The sequence below is a fragment of the Myotis yumanensis genome, unplaced genomic scaffold (assembly GCF_028538775.1).
Source record: "Myotis yumanensis isolate MYYU_CA2020_CCGP unplaced genomic scaffold, mMyoYum1.0.hap1 SCAF_1, whole genome shotgun sequence".
Lineage (NCBI taxonomy): Eukaryota > Metazoa > Chordata > Mammalia > Chiroptera > Vespertilionidae > Myotis > Myotis yumanensis.
The window spans coordinates 216,007,713-216,024,768 of NW_027223752.1; the positions used below are offsets into that span (position 1 = coordinate 216,007,713).

General features: G+C 35.0%; 1 protein-coding gene across 1 annotated transcript in view; it reads right to left on the reverse strand.

Annotated features, from left to right (window-relative positions):
- UBE2K (ubiquitin conjugating enzyme E2 K) overlaps nucleotides 1–17,056 on the reverse strand; it is a 54,357-nt gene that overhangs the window by 13,724 nt on the left and 23,577 nt on the right. Inside the window, exons 2-4 of the mRNA XM_070397733.1 lie at nucleotides 12,454–12,547; nucleotides 7,324–7,382; nucleotides 2,265–2,347 (exon numbers count right to left, since the gene is read on the reverse strand). Coding sequence (XP_070253834.1) covers nucleotides 2,265–2,347; nucleotides 7,324–7,382; nucleotides 12,454–12,547 — 236 coding nt within the window. The remainder of the gene's footprint in view (nucleotides 1–2,264; nucleotides 2,348–7,323; nucleotides 7,383–12,453; nucleotides 12,548–17,056) is intronic.

Below are 17,056 nucleotides of genomic sequence, written 5' to 3' on the forward strand. Positions count from 1 at the left end.
AAATTCAGTAAGTTGCAAAAAGTAAAAAAATCAAATGAATGACAGAAGATCTAGTTAGATAGATGTATTCTATACTGTTCAATGTTTAACAATATGGAATGTAGATCAAGAAACTAGATCCCAAGAGATGATATACTGAGGGAGAAGCCTTATACAGATGTGCTATTAGAATGAAAAAACAAAACCAGCAAATCTTGCCTGTTTATCCAGTTACTAAATAAACCAAGTCGCCCACACACTGAATGTTGTCATTCCTGTCTCACCTTGTTCAGGTTCCACTGTTTCCCTTCCTTAACAAATCAAACACATTACTACTATTTTCTCCCACTTCAATGTCTTTATGTTCCCTGCCTGACTGCAACCTGGGCACATGCCCTGATGGGAAATTGAACCAGTTACCTCCGTGTTCATGGGTCCACGCTCAACCACTGAGCCACACCAGCTGGGCCCCAATGTCTTTTTATACCTCTTTGTCTTAGTCTTTTCAACCAGTTTCAGAATATGCCAGACATAAAACAATTCACTCAATCCTGTCAACAGCCTTATGAAGAAAGTATTAACCCCATTTTTTTTCAGATGAGTGAACAGATAAGGCACAAACATTAAGTCAGGGGTTCTCAACCTGTGGGTCACGACCCCTTTGGGGGTCGAACGATCCTTTCACAGGGGTCGCTTAAGACCATCAGAAAACACATATTGAATATATAATTACATATTGTTTTTGTGATTAATCACTATGCTTTAATTATGTTCAATTTATAACAATGAAAATACATCTTGCATATCAGATATTTATATTACAATTCATAACAGTAGCAAAATTAGTTATGAAGTAGCAAGGAAAATAATTTTATGGTTGGGGGTCACCATAACATGAGGAACTGTATTAAAGGGTCGCAGCATTAGGAAGGTTGAGAACCACTGCATTAAGTAATTTGCTCAAGACTACACTGTTCAGTAAATGGCAGAACCAAGATTTGAACATTTTGAACATAATGGCTCCAGAGTAAGAAAGTTAAAAAAAAAGAAAAGAAAAGAAAAGCTTCTTGATTTTGAGAAAGAGAGGAAGGGAAAGGGAGATAGAGAGAGAAACATGGATTAGCTGCCTCCTGCCCCCTACTGGGTATTGAGCCTGGAACCCAGGCATGTGTCCTGACTAGAAATCAAACCTCTAGAGCAGGGGTGGGCAACCTTTTTGTGAGTGCGTGCCAAAACCAGCAAAATCTCTGACTCAAAATTCTTCTGCGTGCCAACTCTAATTTTTTGAGAACATGTTACGCCTATTTGATATCTCTTAAGGTGTACGTATGTGGAAAACCTTGAAGAAATAATAAAATTCATTCAAGCGACAAAAACACAGTATATGATGATGAAAAATACATTAATTTTTTAATGTATACATGTTATGTAAAATTATTTATTTATCTAAGATGCACCTACACTAAATTTACCTGAAAAATAAAAAAGTCGATATTAAGAAAAAAATTGTAAATGGAAGATTATAAGAGAGGGTTTTGCGTGCCAGCAAAAGTTACTGGCGTGCCATGTTTGGCATGCGTGCCAGGAGTTGCCCACCCCTGCTCTAGAGGCATGGGACAATGCAAAACCAACTGAGCCACACAGACCTGGGTCAGAGTAAAAACTCTTAAAACACTCTGTTAAGATAAAATCAGACAAAATATGTGAAAGTACTATAAATTACTGTACAAATGAAGATATCACCTACAAAGGTACTTCTTGGAATCTGAAACTTAAACTGTGCTCAACACAAATTTTCACATTTTTGTTGGGTAACACCATCTAAGTCAGAGCTGATTATTTCAATACTTTTTTTTTAGTCTTCACAAATATCTTCAAGACAACAAAAAATCAAATTTACCAAAATAACAAATGAAGTCCAAGACTTTTCTCAAGAGGTAAGCTAGCATCTGACATTACTTAATAAGTCTGTATTAAAATACAGACTGTGATCTCAATTATAACACATTTTCAATTATGTACTTAACTACATAATTCTTAAAGTCATTGCCCAAATAAGAGAAACTGTAATACATGGTGGGCAAAAGTAGGCTTACAGTTATGCATATGCAAAATAGTTTATTCTTGTATTATTTATTGTATTATTTACCATATGAACTGTAAATCTACTTTTGCCCACCTCTGTATATACAGCTTATGCTTTAAAGCAGTACTCATTTAACACTCCAAATATAGTCTTGGAATTTATATGGGAGAGGGGAGAAGGTAAACTGAAAATCTCTTACCATTGATCTTTCAGGATATCCAAACAAATAGCCCCTGTGACAGAACTAATATTAGGATGCCATATTTTAGTGATAAACCGGACCTAAAAATACAAAGCATACAAGTTTTTAAGTAACAGAATTAAAACACATATAGTTTAAATAGAATTACAAGAGAAAGAAATCCTCATATTTAAAAAGAGTGCCCATTCTTACATCATTTTGCCTAAGAGAAGGGAGTGGTATAGAAGAAAAAGCACTGAAGTAGTAAGCCAAATGTTGTCATTGACATACATTCTTTTTAAACCTTTTAATAAATGCTCCGCCCTTAAAGAAACCCAACAATTACTAGGCATTCACAGATAGTAAACAAACTTTTTTAGTGTGAAGTAAGGTGTAGAATAAGTTTGAAGGAAAAAGTGAGCAAAATCAGTAGTAAATGGAAGCACAAGTAGTAAGTGGCTGTAAGATTGCTCCTAATTTTTCTGTAGTAATTTTTTTTAGCAAATTCTTTTTAAAAAAGAATTCAACTGCCTATTATTATGTGCCAGGCATGGAAGAGACACTGAGGCTTAGAGTTTTAACATATTGATCCAAAATCAAACAACTAGTTAGCAATAGAACAAAGTAAAAACTCATAAACTCTGATTTCAGATTCTAAGTCTCTAGTCTTAGAACCAATACATAATAAAATTTTAAAAATAAAAAAAATCAACTCATTGCCCAGCCGGTGTGGCTCAGTGGTAGAGTGTCAGCCTATGAACCAGGAGGTCATGGTTCGATTCCTGGTCAGGGTACATGCCCGGGTTGCAGGCTCGATCCCCAGTGTGAGGTGTGCAGGAGGCAGCCAATCAATGATTCTCTCTCATCATTAATGTCTCTATTTCGCTCTTCCTCTTTGAAATCAATAAAAAAATCAACTCATTAATATATGCTCCAAATCTAAGCTAAGGAAAGAGGCTAAACAACTTGCACTTTTTTTCCTTATGACTTGGATTTGTCTATTCTACTTATCTCTAACTTCCTCACCTACTTACTCACTAACATATATGCCATTTGAAAAAGCACTTTAAGTCACTAATGGCTTCAAAACACCTAAAACTAATGGACACTTTCCATGCCTTGATCCTTTTTTTATTCTTAAAATAATTTTAATGATTTCAACGATATCTACTTCTCTCCATTCAAAGAACCACCATCTCGTTATAGAACAGTGGTTCTCAACCTTCTGGCCCTTTAAATACAGTTCCTCATGTTGTGACCCAACCATAAAATTATTTTCATTGCTACTTCATAACTGTAATGTTGCTACTGTTATGAATCGCAATGTAAATATCTGATATGCAGGGTGGTCTTAGGCGCCCTGTGAAAGGGTCGTTCGACCGCCAAAGGGCTCGCGACGCACAGGTTGAGAACCGCTGTTATAGGAGATCATTCTTCATCTGGGTTACTGAACAATTTGCTAACTTTACTACCGTCAGTTCTGCTTCCTACAATCCATTCTCCACATTGAAACCAAAGAGAATCCTTTAAAACAAATCTGATTCATACCACTACTCTATTTAAGGCCCTTTAATGGCTTCTCATTCCTTTTGTGCAAGCCCACATTCATAAAGTGGCCCTACCTATCTCTCAAATCTCACTTCTACATCATATTCCATGCATTTGCTCCAAAAGTCATATTTTTAAAAAGTATGATTTTTTATTTTTGCCTTGGGGCCTTCACACACCTTTCTTTCTCTCTCCTGTCTACTAGAGCATCCCAAATATTTAATGTGCCTCATACTGAATACACATACAATTAACATAATGACAATCCTGTTATTACAAGGCTAAACAGTATCCCTCTCAAATATAGTGCAGGTCAAGTAAGACAGGCTATATAGAGCTTATGTACAACAAACATTTCTTCATAACAGATATAACCTCAATATTCACATCTTAAATTTTACCACTGAGTTCAAAATATAATTCTTATGCCAGAATTTCAGTAATTCAGACATTACAGCCTTTTGTGACTTTAAAACAAAAGTTGGTTCAAAATTATATTGGAAAACAGAATTTTAAATTACTACTGAAGATGTCAGAAGGTTTATGGTTTAAGCAAGTGAAATAATACCTAATGGTGCCTAAAACAGAGCCAGGGCTATACAATCACTTTAAAGCTATAATAATGACTTTAGAGGTTAATAATGAAACACTTTTATTGAGAGCATTTAAGTGCACAACTTCATGGATTTCAGTATATTCACAGAGTTGTGCAACCATCACAATAGAATTTTTTTTACCATTTCGCACCTCAAAAAGAAACCATGTAACTCTCATCAGCCAGTCCCCATTCCTCCCTACCTCGCAAGTCTGAAGCAACTACCAATCTATTTTTGCCTCTAGGAATTTGGTTCTTCCAAAGTTTCATATCAATGATTGCCAGACCTCTTTTATTTAGCATACTCTTTACAAAGCTCATCTATCTTGTACCACATATCAGTACTTCACTTCATTTTTGTCTTTTTAATATATTTTTATTAATTTCAGAGAGGAAGGGAGAGGGAGAGGGAGAGGGAGGGGGAGAGAGAGAGAGAGAGAGAGAGAGACAGAGAGAAAGAAAGAGAGAAACATCAATGATGAGAGAATCATTGATCAGCTGCCTCCTACACACCCCCTCCTGAGGGTCGAGCCCACAACTGGGCATATGCCCTGGCCAGGAATCAAACCTGGGACCTTTCAGTCCACAGGCCGATGCTCCATCCACTGAGCCAAACCAACTAGGGCTTCATTCGTTTTTATAACCAAATAACATTTGACTGTATGGACACACTACATTTTATTTATCCATTCAATTGATGGATATTTAGGTTGCCTGCACTTTTTGACTATCATGAACAGTGATGGTATAAACACTTTTGTACAAATTATTGTGTGCATATATGTTTTCATTTCTACTGACTAGAAACCTAGAAGTAGAATTGTTAGGTCAAATGGTTAAAACTCTACTTTTACCATTTTAATCAAAGAATTTCCAAAGCACCTACCAATATTTTACATTCCCACTAGCAATGTATGAGAATTTCAATTTATAGAGAAAATTTAAGTGTCAATGCTACTGCATTTAAAAATGATGTTACATGTCCTGTCGGGTGGCTCAATAGTTGAGCACTGACCCATGAACCCATCACCAGTTCGATTCCTAGTCAGGGCACATGACCCAGTTGTGGGCTTGATCCCCAGTAGGGGGCATGCAGGAGGCAGCTGATCAAGGTTTCTCTCTCATCAATGTTTCTATCTCTCTATCCCCTCTCTCTAAAGCCAATAAAAAACATTTTTAAAAAAGTGATGCTACAGAATGAATACAACAGATGACTTCAAGGATCTCTTAGGGTGGTGATCAATGGTTAATGCTAGCTAATATTTCTCAGTGCTTACTCTACACAGGCACTGTTATAAATATTACCTTTCATTAAATCTCAAATATCATCAGTTATTAAATACACATTTTATGTACCCTTTAAGAAGAAAATTCTGCCAATTAAATTATGACATACCATCCATTGAAAGATGTGTCCTGATTTCAGAGATGTTAAAAATGTTTCACAGAATTATTGGAATTTAATTCTTTACATGGATTAACTCCTTTAATCTTTATAATCCTATGAGAGGATTTTATAAATGAGGAAACTGAGGTAATAGCAGTTTGCTTCCTAAAAATCACAAAACCAGTTAAAAAGCAAAAGGAAAACTTAAACTCTGGTTGACTGTTCTTGGTAGAGCCATATTCACTGAGAGATTTTGTCCTTACTCCATCAGGATCATGGAAATAGAGCGCATGAGCTTTATGAAATTTTTCTGTTGAGTTCTAGCCTAAATTCCCTCATTTACTAGGACTATTATAAAGACTATTTCCGAAAAGGCATATAAAATTCTTAGTGAAAGCAAGTGATAGCTGCTACTATCATTATTCAATAGTAAAAATGTAGTGGTTGAAAGTAGTCTCTCTTGAGGTCTTCTTTTTTTACTTATTTATTTTTTATTTTATTTATTTTTTACAGAGAGGAAGGAAGAGGGATAGAGAGTTAGCAACATCGATGAGAGAGAAACATTGATCAGCTGCCTCCTGCACACTCCCTACTGGGGATGTGCCCGCAACCAAGGTACATGCCCTTGACCGGAATCGAACCTGGGACCCTTGAGTCCACAGGCTGACGCTCTATCCACTGAGCCAAACCGGTTAGGGCTCTCTTGAGGTCTTTTATTTCTAACTCATTTCCATTAAAAAGATTTAGACTATGAAGTCATCCTTATCGCTAAATCTTTACTCATTCCAATGATAATACTGACAACCTAGATTGAATCCAGTGGATGGTAACCCAGATGAAGATAAAAATTAACCAGGATGAGGATAAAATTGAGTCACAGCCCTGGCTGGTTTGGCTCAGTGGATGGAGCATTGGCCTGCGGACTGAAGGGTCTCAGGTTCAATTCTGGTCAAGGGCACATGCCTGGGTTGAGGGCTCGATCCCCAGTGGGGAGTGTGCAGGGGGCAGCCGATCAATGATTCTTTCTCATCAGTGATGCTATCTCTCTCTCCCCTCTCCCTTCCTCTCTGAAATCAATATATATATAATTAAGTCACAAACATAAGATGAAAACAGTGAACATCTCTAAGTGGTCATATTGAAATTTTGTTTTCTATTTTTTTGTACTTCACTATGTAACTTTCCTGTACAACAAACTACCTTTATAATAATAATAATAATTTAAAAAAAGAAATGAAAAAAAAAAATTTGTGTGAGTTCTCCAACATCTAGGAACATCAAGTTTTTCCAGACCTAGAATTTAAGCCATTGTCAGATGCACATCCTATTATTCCTGCCTAGAGCCATTATTAGCTGCCTGAGTAAGCTTGCTTTTCATCATAATTCTAGAAGCTGTCTTCCATTATCTGAAATCTTGTTCACATTAAATTTTCATAGTCAACAACTCAAAACACTCTAATTTTAATAAGCACTAAAATGTATGTATTAATTAAATGGGCCAAGAGAAATATTTTAGAAGTTCATGCACAAAAATAGGCTTACAATACCTTAGGGGGATTAAATGGATATGTTTCTGGTATTTTTATCTCTAGTTGATATCTTCCTCCTAAAAAATGGGGAGAACAGAAAGTTAAGAACACTGCTCATCTGAAACATGTAAAGCCAAATACAGTGGTAGAACTTTCAAAACATGTAGTATTTTATATTCAATTACAACAAACTCATTTTAAAGTTGCAACCCAAAAAGGAAATAATCAAACGCATAATTTTTTAATTTAAAGCATACAGAATACCCATTTTATACAACTATATTAGCTTATCAGTGAATAATAGGGCTAGACATAGATAAATACATCAAACCCACAGACAATCCAATGCCAAATATTTAATTGGGATAATTAAGCAGTACAGATTCTGTCTTTTGTTTCTTCTAGTCCACACTGACAAGAGTTGCTAAATAACTGGGGGGTGGGAGTGGGGAAAAGAAAAATAGAAAGCAGGGAGGTTTAAAGGAATCAATGGTACAGAGGTAAAAGATATATAGATTATGCTATAAATGGAAAGAATCTATTTCTAGCTGGTTCACTCATAAGCAAAAATGTCCCAAACTTTTAACTTGTGCCCTAAATTAAATGTTAACATTGCTTGCTAAATTTTTAAAACAAAATTCAACAACAGGTACACCTAAAGACAAAACTATTGTCTCTAAATTGGTGTACAAAATGCAAAGCTTTACAAAGAGGTTGTTCTAACCAGTAATATATAAATAGAAAGCAACATTCTGTTTTGAAGTTATCTTGAGCAATTAGCAGCTAAATACATATTTTAAAAAGTTTATCTATTTTCCCATACCGGGGAGAATAATAACGCCTCTCAGGAAACTCTAAAGGGTAAAGTCTTGCACTGGATGAGAAGCTGGATTTGAATATTAACTCTAAAGAACCTAATTCTAAGATTCATTAAAATAGAACATTCACTATTTGAAAATATAGCAAATAAAACTGTACTACCAGAATATTTACATAAAAAATTATGCCTGGGATTTGCTTCAAATAATCATGGAATGATCAGATCAAAGACTGGCCAAGAATTGAAAGGCTTTAAAGCTGGCTGATGACTATACGGAGAATTCATTATACCATCTGCCTTCTATAGATATCTGAAATTTTCCATAATAAAAAGTAAGCCCTAGCTGGTTTGGCTCAGTGGATAGAGCGTTGGCCTGTGGACTGAGGGTCCTGGGTTCGATTCCACTCAAGGGCACATGCCCGGGTTGGAGGCTCAATCCCCAGAGGGGGGCATGCAGGAGGCAGCCGATCAATGATTCTTTCTCATTACTGATGTTTCTATCTCTCTCTCCCTTCCTCTCTGAAATCAATACAAAATATATTTTTTTAAAAAAGTAAAATAAAAACTATGTGCTAGAAGCAATATTAACTTCAAAATTCCATACATTCAACTCTCAGTATATCATGAATTCTCTCAAATCCTCCTCCTCCACTGTTAGAAATAGATAGGTGAATGTGGATCTGGGAAAAATAAAAGAGCAATTCACTTGGTTCCCGTTTCTTCAAGCCCTTTTTGGTTCCAATTCTTCTTTTCTTGCTAATTCTTTTTAATAGAGTCCCAAAGTAATTGATACATGAGTTGAACTATATGCCTGAATCAAAATGCATATGGCAGCAGTGAAATATACAGGAAAGTAGTCAAAACAAAAGAAACAAAAAATAAGATAGGTAAGAGATGAGTACTTGAAGAAATTTTGTGAATACAGAGATAACTCTTTATGTTCAGTTATAAATGCTAGCTTCAAATACAGGCATAATAAATCTGGCCTGAAAAATATGTAGGTTCTTTTTCTTTCCTAAGAACCTTACTTTTTTTTTCTAACTTATTTCCAGATTAGTGTCTCTATAACCTTTTATATAAAGTTATTCCTTCATGAATGTCCAAAAACAATCTATTAAGAGTAGTATGAAAGCCCAGATATATAAATAATGCTGAATCCTAGAGTCCCCAATCCTATTTCTACTCCACATCCTATTAATATGCTCTGTCTTGAATTACACTTTTTCTCCTGAATTATTATCTGATAACTTTCAACATCTAATCATATTTGGTATACATCAGAGCAACACAAGGGAGCTTTATAACTACACTGGAGGCCCTGTGCACGAGATTCGTGCACTGATAATAGGGGGCGTGGCCTGCAAGAATTGGCCGATGTGGGAGTGCGGCTCATCCCTGTCACCAGAGTGGCTGTGGACCTGCCCTTTAAGGAGCTACTCCTACTGCAGGAGCAGCCGCTCATCCCGGTCAACTGAATGGTGCTCCCACTGTGGAGCGCACTGACCACCAAGGGACAGCTCCTGCATTGAGCATTTGCCCCCTGGTGGTCAGTGCATGTTATAGCAACCAGTCATTTCACCATTTGGTCGGTTTACATATTAGGCTTTTATTATATAGGATTATTCATATTATAACAGGTTTCCCTACAAAACATTTATTTTTTGAATAACTTAATATTAAAATTTTATCATTTTTATATCAACTTAATCCAAAGGGATGGTAAGGGATGAGATTTTTTAAAAATATCAATAATTCTATAAATTCAAAACAACTCTTAGGGAAAAAGGCTCAAGAACTAAATTGTTCCTTTCCCACTGAGCCATTATGAAACGAGAATTAAGTAACACGTATAATACTGTAATTTTTCCATGGGTGTTCTTCTTCTCAATCTGATTACTTTTAACACTGCATAAAATAGCTGCCTCATTATTTAACAATGATTATAAACAACTTAACATTCCACAGGTAAATTTTGGCCTTAGTTATTAAATTGAGATTTTTAAAAAATCTCAAAAACTAGTGAGAGCCTGCAATAAATATTATCAAACTATTTACCCATGTTTATATATTTTTAAAAAGTAGTATATGTTTATGCCTTTGAATGATGCTTTTCCTAAACAAAGTGAATACTTCTCTGCAACAGTTTTATGATAAAAATATAATTTAAATTAATCTATCTTAAATATATACCCCAAAAACATTAAAACTAATCTTATCAAATATTTATGTCTCATATAATGGCAGCAGTGGAAATAAGCACTTAAAAACCAACCACCAAACTTGTTTCTAATTAGCAAAGAATGTTATATTTATAACTTAATCATCTTGCAAATAGTGTCTATGTCCCAATTTTTTGAATTTATCTACCTCTCTTAAGGGTTGCCAAGAAAGTAGAGGACATTCTGCCTATCTAATTTAGTTCAGGAAGTACCTTGTTTATATGTATCAAACTACTGAAAGAACTCTAGAATGATGTTACTGCCCTATTATCTTTAAAACATCTGAACCTAAAAAAAGTAATTCAAGAATATTTATAATGTCTGCCTTCAGAAAAAAGCTAGTATAGTCGTCCCTCAATATCCACAAGGGATTGGTTCCAGGACATACAAACTTCCAAAATTCGCAGATGTCCAGGTCCCTCACATAAAATGACATAGTATTTGCATATAACCTATGCATATCCTCCCATGTGCTTTAATCATCCCTAGATTACTTATAATATCTAATACAATGTAAATGTTATGTAAATAGTTGTTACAGTGTATTTATATTGTTCAGGGAATAATGACAATAAAAAAGTCTGTACATGTTCAGTATAGACACAACCACCATACACCTAACTACATAATATACATCAGCAACAATGTAACATCCTCCTCCCCCAAATATTTTCATCTGAAGTTGGTTGAATCCACAGATGTAGAACCTGGAGATAAGCAGGGCCAACTGTATATCATATCATTACATACAACACATGCTATTGAGACAAGAACTTGATTTTTATAAGATAACAAAGATCTATTATCTAATGATTGTCAAAAGGACTAAATGAAAAGCTTCCATGAAAGCATCTGATTGAGGGCTGACATATAGGAGGCACTCAATGAATAATATAAAAATTTAAATATCTAAAAATGACTCATATGAACTAGAAAACAAAATAAAATTTTATTATTTAAGATTTGGTAAGCTATACTAAAGACATTTTAGGGTCTTTAAAATTTTAAACAAAAACAAAAATATTCTAGTACTATATTAGATTCTTCTGAAAAATCTGAGGTAAATGTTCATTATAGGATTATAGAACCACAACATTCAAAGTAGACACAACCACCACTTCTAATATTCAGTCAACCCTGATTTATTAAAAAACAAACAAACAGAAAAGTGATGAGAAATATAGGCTTTGAAGTCAAAGGCTGAGACTGAAATCCCAGCTGTGCCACTCAGATGACTTTAGACAAGTTACTTAACTTCTCTGAGTTTAAGGTTTCTTCATCTATGAAACAGTGACAACTGTACTTACCTCATAAGATTTGTTGTAAAAACTGAATGAAAAAAAGACATGTAAAACTCTAACAAGTAAAAACTCAGTAAGTGTTAATACTACAAATAGTTATATGATTTCTATTAAATATCTGAAAGCCTATTATATGCAAGAACCTTGGTTATGCTACATAACCCAAATTTATATTCATTACTGAAGATGTGCGTAATGAAGAAATAAAAAGCTATAAAGCTTTTTTCTGTATCTTATCACCCAATTTCATGCTCTAAAGTAGCTAGAGACCTAGTCTGTGAACATAAAATTCAGCAAAGCTGCCTCTTTTTTATATATCTTGAAACAATCACTCAAAGCTTTCCTGAATAAAAAAATCAAGTATTTGTAATACAGCCTATAAGAAGACATATGAGTGAATGAAATGCTAAGTGACAAACAAGGGAGAGGAATTTAAAAAATATATAAGTATTTTTTCAGTCAGAAATTTAAGGCAAGGCTTATTATAGATACCATATGAAAGGGTAACTGAAAGTCTATAGTCCATATAATTTAGAGGCTTAACTTATACTATTAAATTCTAACCTATATAACCTGTAACTCGACTCTACTGAATCTATTTTGGGAAAATAAAAAAATTAGCTAAAATTCAGTAAGAAAAATAAGTCCAGATAAGTATCTATTTTTATTATTTAAAAATTGCTGTATATCCTAAGCCAAATGAAATTACCTTCCATTTAATTTATAATATATGCTTAAGTTATTCTGATTTAATGTTTCAGACAAGTTCTAATACGCACAATATTTTGATACAGAAAAAAGTACTTGCCTTCATATGGTGTGTCTGGAGGTCCTGCTATTTCTCCTCTTAATTCTGTAAAATTCTCATCTACAAGATCTACTTTAATTTGATTTTTGCTCGTCTTAAAAATAAACAGAAAATAAATGTTAGTTATATCAGCAAGAAAAAAACCTATTATAAAGTATTATCTATAAAAATTCTGAAACCCCCTCTTTCATTAGCTTATCTGCTCTAGTAAAAATAATAGTCTGTGTTTTTCTAGGACTTAACTAGCCAGTTTTAAGAATATTTAAAACAAAAAAACTAAATATTTTTCACTTCAATGTTTTCAATGAAATAAAACTACTTTGAACAATAGTACAATGGCTATTGACTTTACAGGAATGTTCAGAGAAAAAAAGCAGACATTTATATTTGCCAACTTCATGTATGTTAGGTACAAAGTGATAAATCTATTCATTTGTAGACTACACTGAGATACTATACCCCCAGGTTACATGGGCTCTATCCATATAAATAGAAAAATCAGTGTCAATAAAAGCCATTTAGGCTATAAGCTCTCACTTGAACTAGGCACAACTCTAGATATCTAAAATATCTAAATATCTGAAATATTACACCATCCACCCAGAGGGTAAACTGAAATATTATGGTAAAAGCTCTAAGCATCTAATTAACTTCCCTTCCCTTTCCATAAAAATTCCTGAAGCCTAATTGCCTCCCTAGAATTGTCTAATGCCTTCTTCAATTTGTTTTTCTGCTTAGTTTACTTCAATGGCAACAGCCTACTTTTTTTTTTTTTGAGATATAATAGCAAGTTTAATGAAATCAGATTTGTATGAAAGCAAACATTCTTCTTGGCTCCTAGCTCTCTGCTTCTCTGGCCAGCCTATCTGCCCTCAAAGCCACAGCCAGTCTCTCTCTCGCGCTCTTCAGTCTCAGAGTCTGTCTCTGGGTATCTCCACGGGTAACTGGTTGCCTGCAGAGAAGCTATAGGCCACAGAGACCTGCTCCTGAGTGGCAACTGCCTACTTTCAAAACAGATTTTTATTTTAAATTTGTATACCATCTATCTATTCTGCATATTACACTACTTCTCAAAGTACTTTATTATCAATAGTATCACTTAAATCTCTCAATCTGTTATCAGAGCTGATCAATGGTGATTCAGAAAACCCTACAGTGGGATTCACATTAATGTTCACAAGTATCTGTCTGCAAATGGGTTCTCCATTTATATTTTCTGACCTATACTAGCATCTTACTGGTCTATATTTTTAATAGTTTATCCTCCCCTTTTCTCAACTTTTAAAAATATAAAGCCTTAATATACAAGTTATGTTTTCATTTTTTTGGTTAGGATTTCATATTTTTACCTAAGTAACACAGTATTATCTACTCTTATGAAAGTAAGCCTGGCAAGATTTCAAGAATAAATTTTTGTTTTTGAACCTACCTTCTTAGTCTTGTTGCCTCTCCCCACCCCAATAGAAGATACTATTTTTACTCTTTTTCTATACTAAACTGTTTTAGTACAGAATGTTAAGTACAGAAAAAAAAATACAATTTAAAACCTAAATTTTAAAGGTTTCATGACTCCTAATTAATTTTATCTTTTAATAAGAGCGTAAGATAAAAAACATTATGCATTTCAAAATTAAACATCCTAATTAGTACTGGTTCGTTTACTATCATTTTTTATACTTGAGATTAAAATATTTCATATATTCCTGAAGATAATTTTATCCCCAAATTAAAATTAATTATAAATATGCATAATGAGAAATATCTTCCTGTGCTTTAAAAAAATCATTATCACCCTGGTATTTGTAGTAGAGGATTAAGTGTACAGTTTGAAAATTATAAAATATTTTGTCCAGTATGCACAGCAATTAATGTTAAAATAAAAACCTAAGGCATTAGACTTTCACAGACCAATTTAAGGAGCCACAAGTATAACTACAGATTTCCATTTCTCTCCTAAGATTTCTAAGTAAAACAAGAGTAATCAGATCTTGCAAATCATCAATGCTTTCAAAGTTTCTACTGCTTCCCACAATCTTTACCAAAAAGAAGTAAATAACCAAAAATGTGAGGATACTAAAGGATAGGATTAAAGTTTGGAGAAAGGGAGAAGGAGGTAACAAATTAGAAAAGCTGCCTTCTAGATTACCCCCAATTGTCTTGGTTAGTAAAATGGTAAACCAACGTTATTAATTTTTATACCCCGTCTTTATTTTTGTCCTCATTACCCCCAAATTATAATTGAGAAAAATGGGTATTTCACTCCATGAAAAATTTACTAGATTAGCTCAAGAAAATACAACCACCATGATGAAATCTATTATAAAGAAGCATTCTATATGATCTAGAGTAGTGTCTTTATTTGCCGAGAAAATGGAGAATTAAAGACAAAGATTTTTCACAGCTTAATTTTTCCATTATACAATTATCCTTTATTACCTCCACAGTTTAATTCAAACATCCAATTATTCCACAATCCAGAACTCCAATTCCGTGCCCCCACAAACTAATTAAAATCCCACTTAAGACTGAGCTATAAGGAAGACATGGAAAATGGCAAAAGATGACAAATAGTATTAGAAAAGGCATGACCTTTGGGGTCAGATAGATGTGAGCTGAATCCTACTTATGCCAATTACTTGTGGTATTAATTCAGGTAAGTCACTTAACTTCTCTCAATTTTATTACTGTAAAATGAGAATACATCTCTCAGAATTACGTATATGAGAATATCCTGGATAGAAGTAGGGGATGTTGTTCCTCTAACAACATTACAAAAACCCTTGCTTTCAAAGCTTTCTTTTATAAAATGTATTCACAGTTCTGTTTCAGTCTAATATGAATGTAATTTCTAAAAATAGCCGAACCAGTTTGGCTCAGTGGATAGAGCGTCGGCCTGTGGACTCAAGGGTCCTGGGTTCGATTCCGGTCAGGGGCATGTACCTTGGTTGCGGGCACGTCCCCACTGAGGGGCGTGCAGGAGGCAGCTGATCGATGTTTCTCTCTCATCGATGTTTCTGGCTCTCTATCCCTCTCCCTTCTTCTCTGTAAAAAATCAATAAAATATATATTTTTTAAAAAATGTAAAAAATAAAAATAAAATAAAATAAAATAAAAATAAACAACAGGCTCCCTTTCCTTCCTTCGCTAAAGATGAGTACCTGTTACGTGCAGGCACAGGAAACAGTGCAGCAGTGAGGCAACCATTAGTTAAGACTTTCTAGATGGTATGACTTCATTCCAGCCTTAGAGTGAAACAGGCAGGCTGGCAGTGCCCCTACAAATAGTGTCCCTTTAGGTAAGCTGCTGTTCCTTGGGTCTTCCCAGCATGATCAAAAAGTCAGGTGTCTTTAAGGGTCCTAAGCAGGGCAGGGACATTGTCAGTTCTGCACTTTACAAAGTTCACTCTGAGGCTGGAAGAGAGGCCTGTCTGATGGAGCAGGAGGACCCTACCCCACCGTTTGCCTACTATTCCGCTCTGTCTTTCTGAGACAGTCTCTATGGTGAGGCCCAGAGTTCATTCTGGAGGATCCTGCAACCTCACTCTTTTACTTTACCATTGGCCACTTCCTTCCTCTTTTCCTTTGCACCCCAATTCATTCCCTTTTACTGGCTCTAGCAAAAGTATACTTTTAAAAGATCAAGTTTGAATTGAAGGCAGAAAGCACATTCTAACCTGGCTGAGAGTCGTATGCCCCTGGGGACATGGGAGCCAACATCAGAAGGCAGTCCATCCTCCTTTTCAGAGAACTGCCTATCATTATGGAAAGATTAACAACCTAGTCCCAGAGTCACCCACCCTATGCCACTCAACCCAGCCCACACTGCCTGTAACCTATAACTATTATACCTTGCCTACTTTTCCATGCTCCTAATTGTTACTTTCCAATGTAATCTTTGTCCTTCTACACAATATAAGCAGCTGGTTTATGGGGAGGGGTAGAGCAGATTTTTGTGTATGACCAGCTGCTCTCCCATATTGCCGGCATTATTGGAATAAACACTCATATATGAAAATTTTTTTTAAAAAAACACCAAAAAACAGAATGTTATTCATTTTAATGACTATAACGACCAGGGAGGCTAAATAAGTCTTTTGGATGAAAACTTGAAGAATTGTTTGGTATCAATGCACTACTTTTTTTGAGAGGACAGCTGCAAAGTTGCTTTTCTATAATTTCTTCTCCCAACTCAGCTAAACACGAAATGGGACCACTGGTAGTCCTGATTTTTATAATTTTCCCTTGCGGCTCCAATGCATTTCTAACATATAAAAGGAAAAGAAATGAATAGAAGCTATACAGCTCCTAGTAAACATTTTTAAAATAAACTATTTTATTAAGGTATACATAATGTACGCAAAATAGCACGGTGCCAGGGCAGGAGGTCATTAGTCATTGCAGCTGGTCCTGATGTCTGCCATGGCATTGCTCCACCTGGTTTTGCTGCTTTTCTGGGCCTGGAGCTGAAACACAGCTGAAGCCTACATGTCATCTCCAGGGGTTAATACTTAAGGGAGTGGTCCTGCAAGGGCCTGTTGCTAGGTACAGGGCTCTCTGCCCTGGTGACCCTCTGCATTTGGCCCTTCATTCCTGCCCTGCTGATG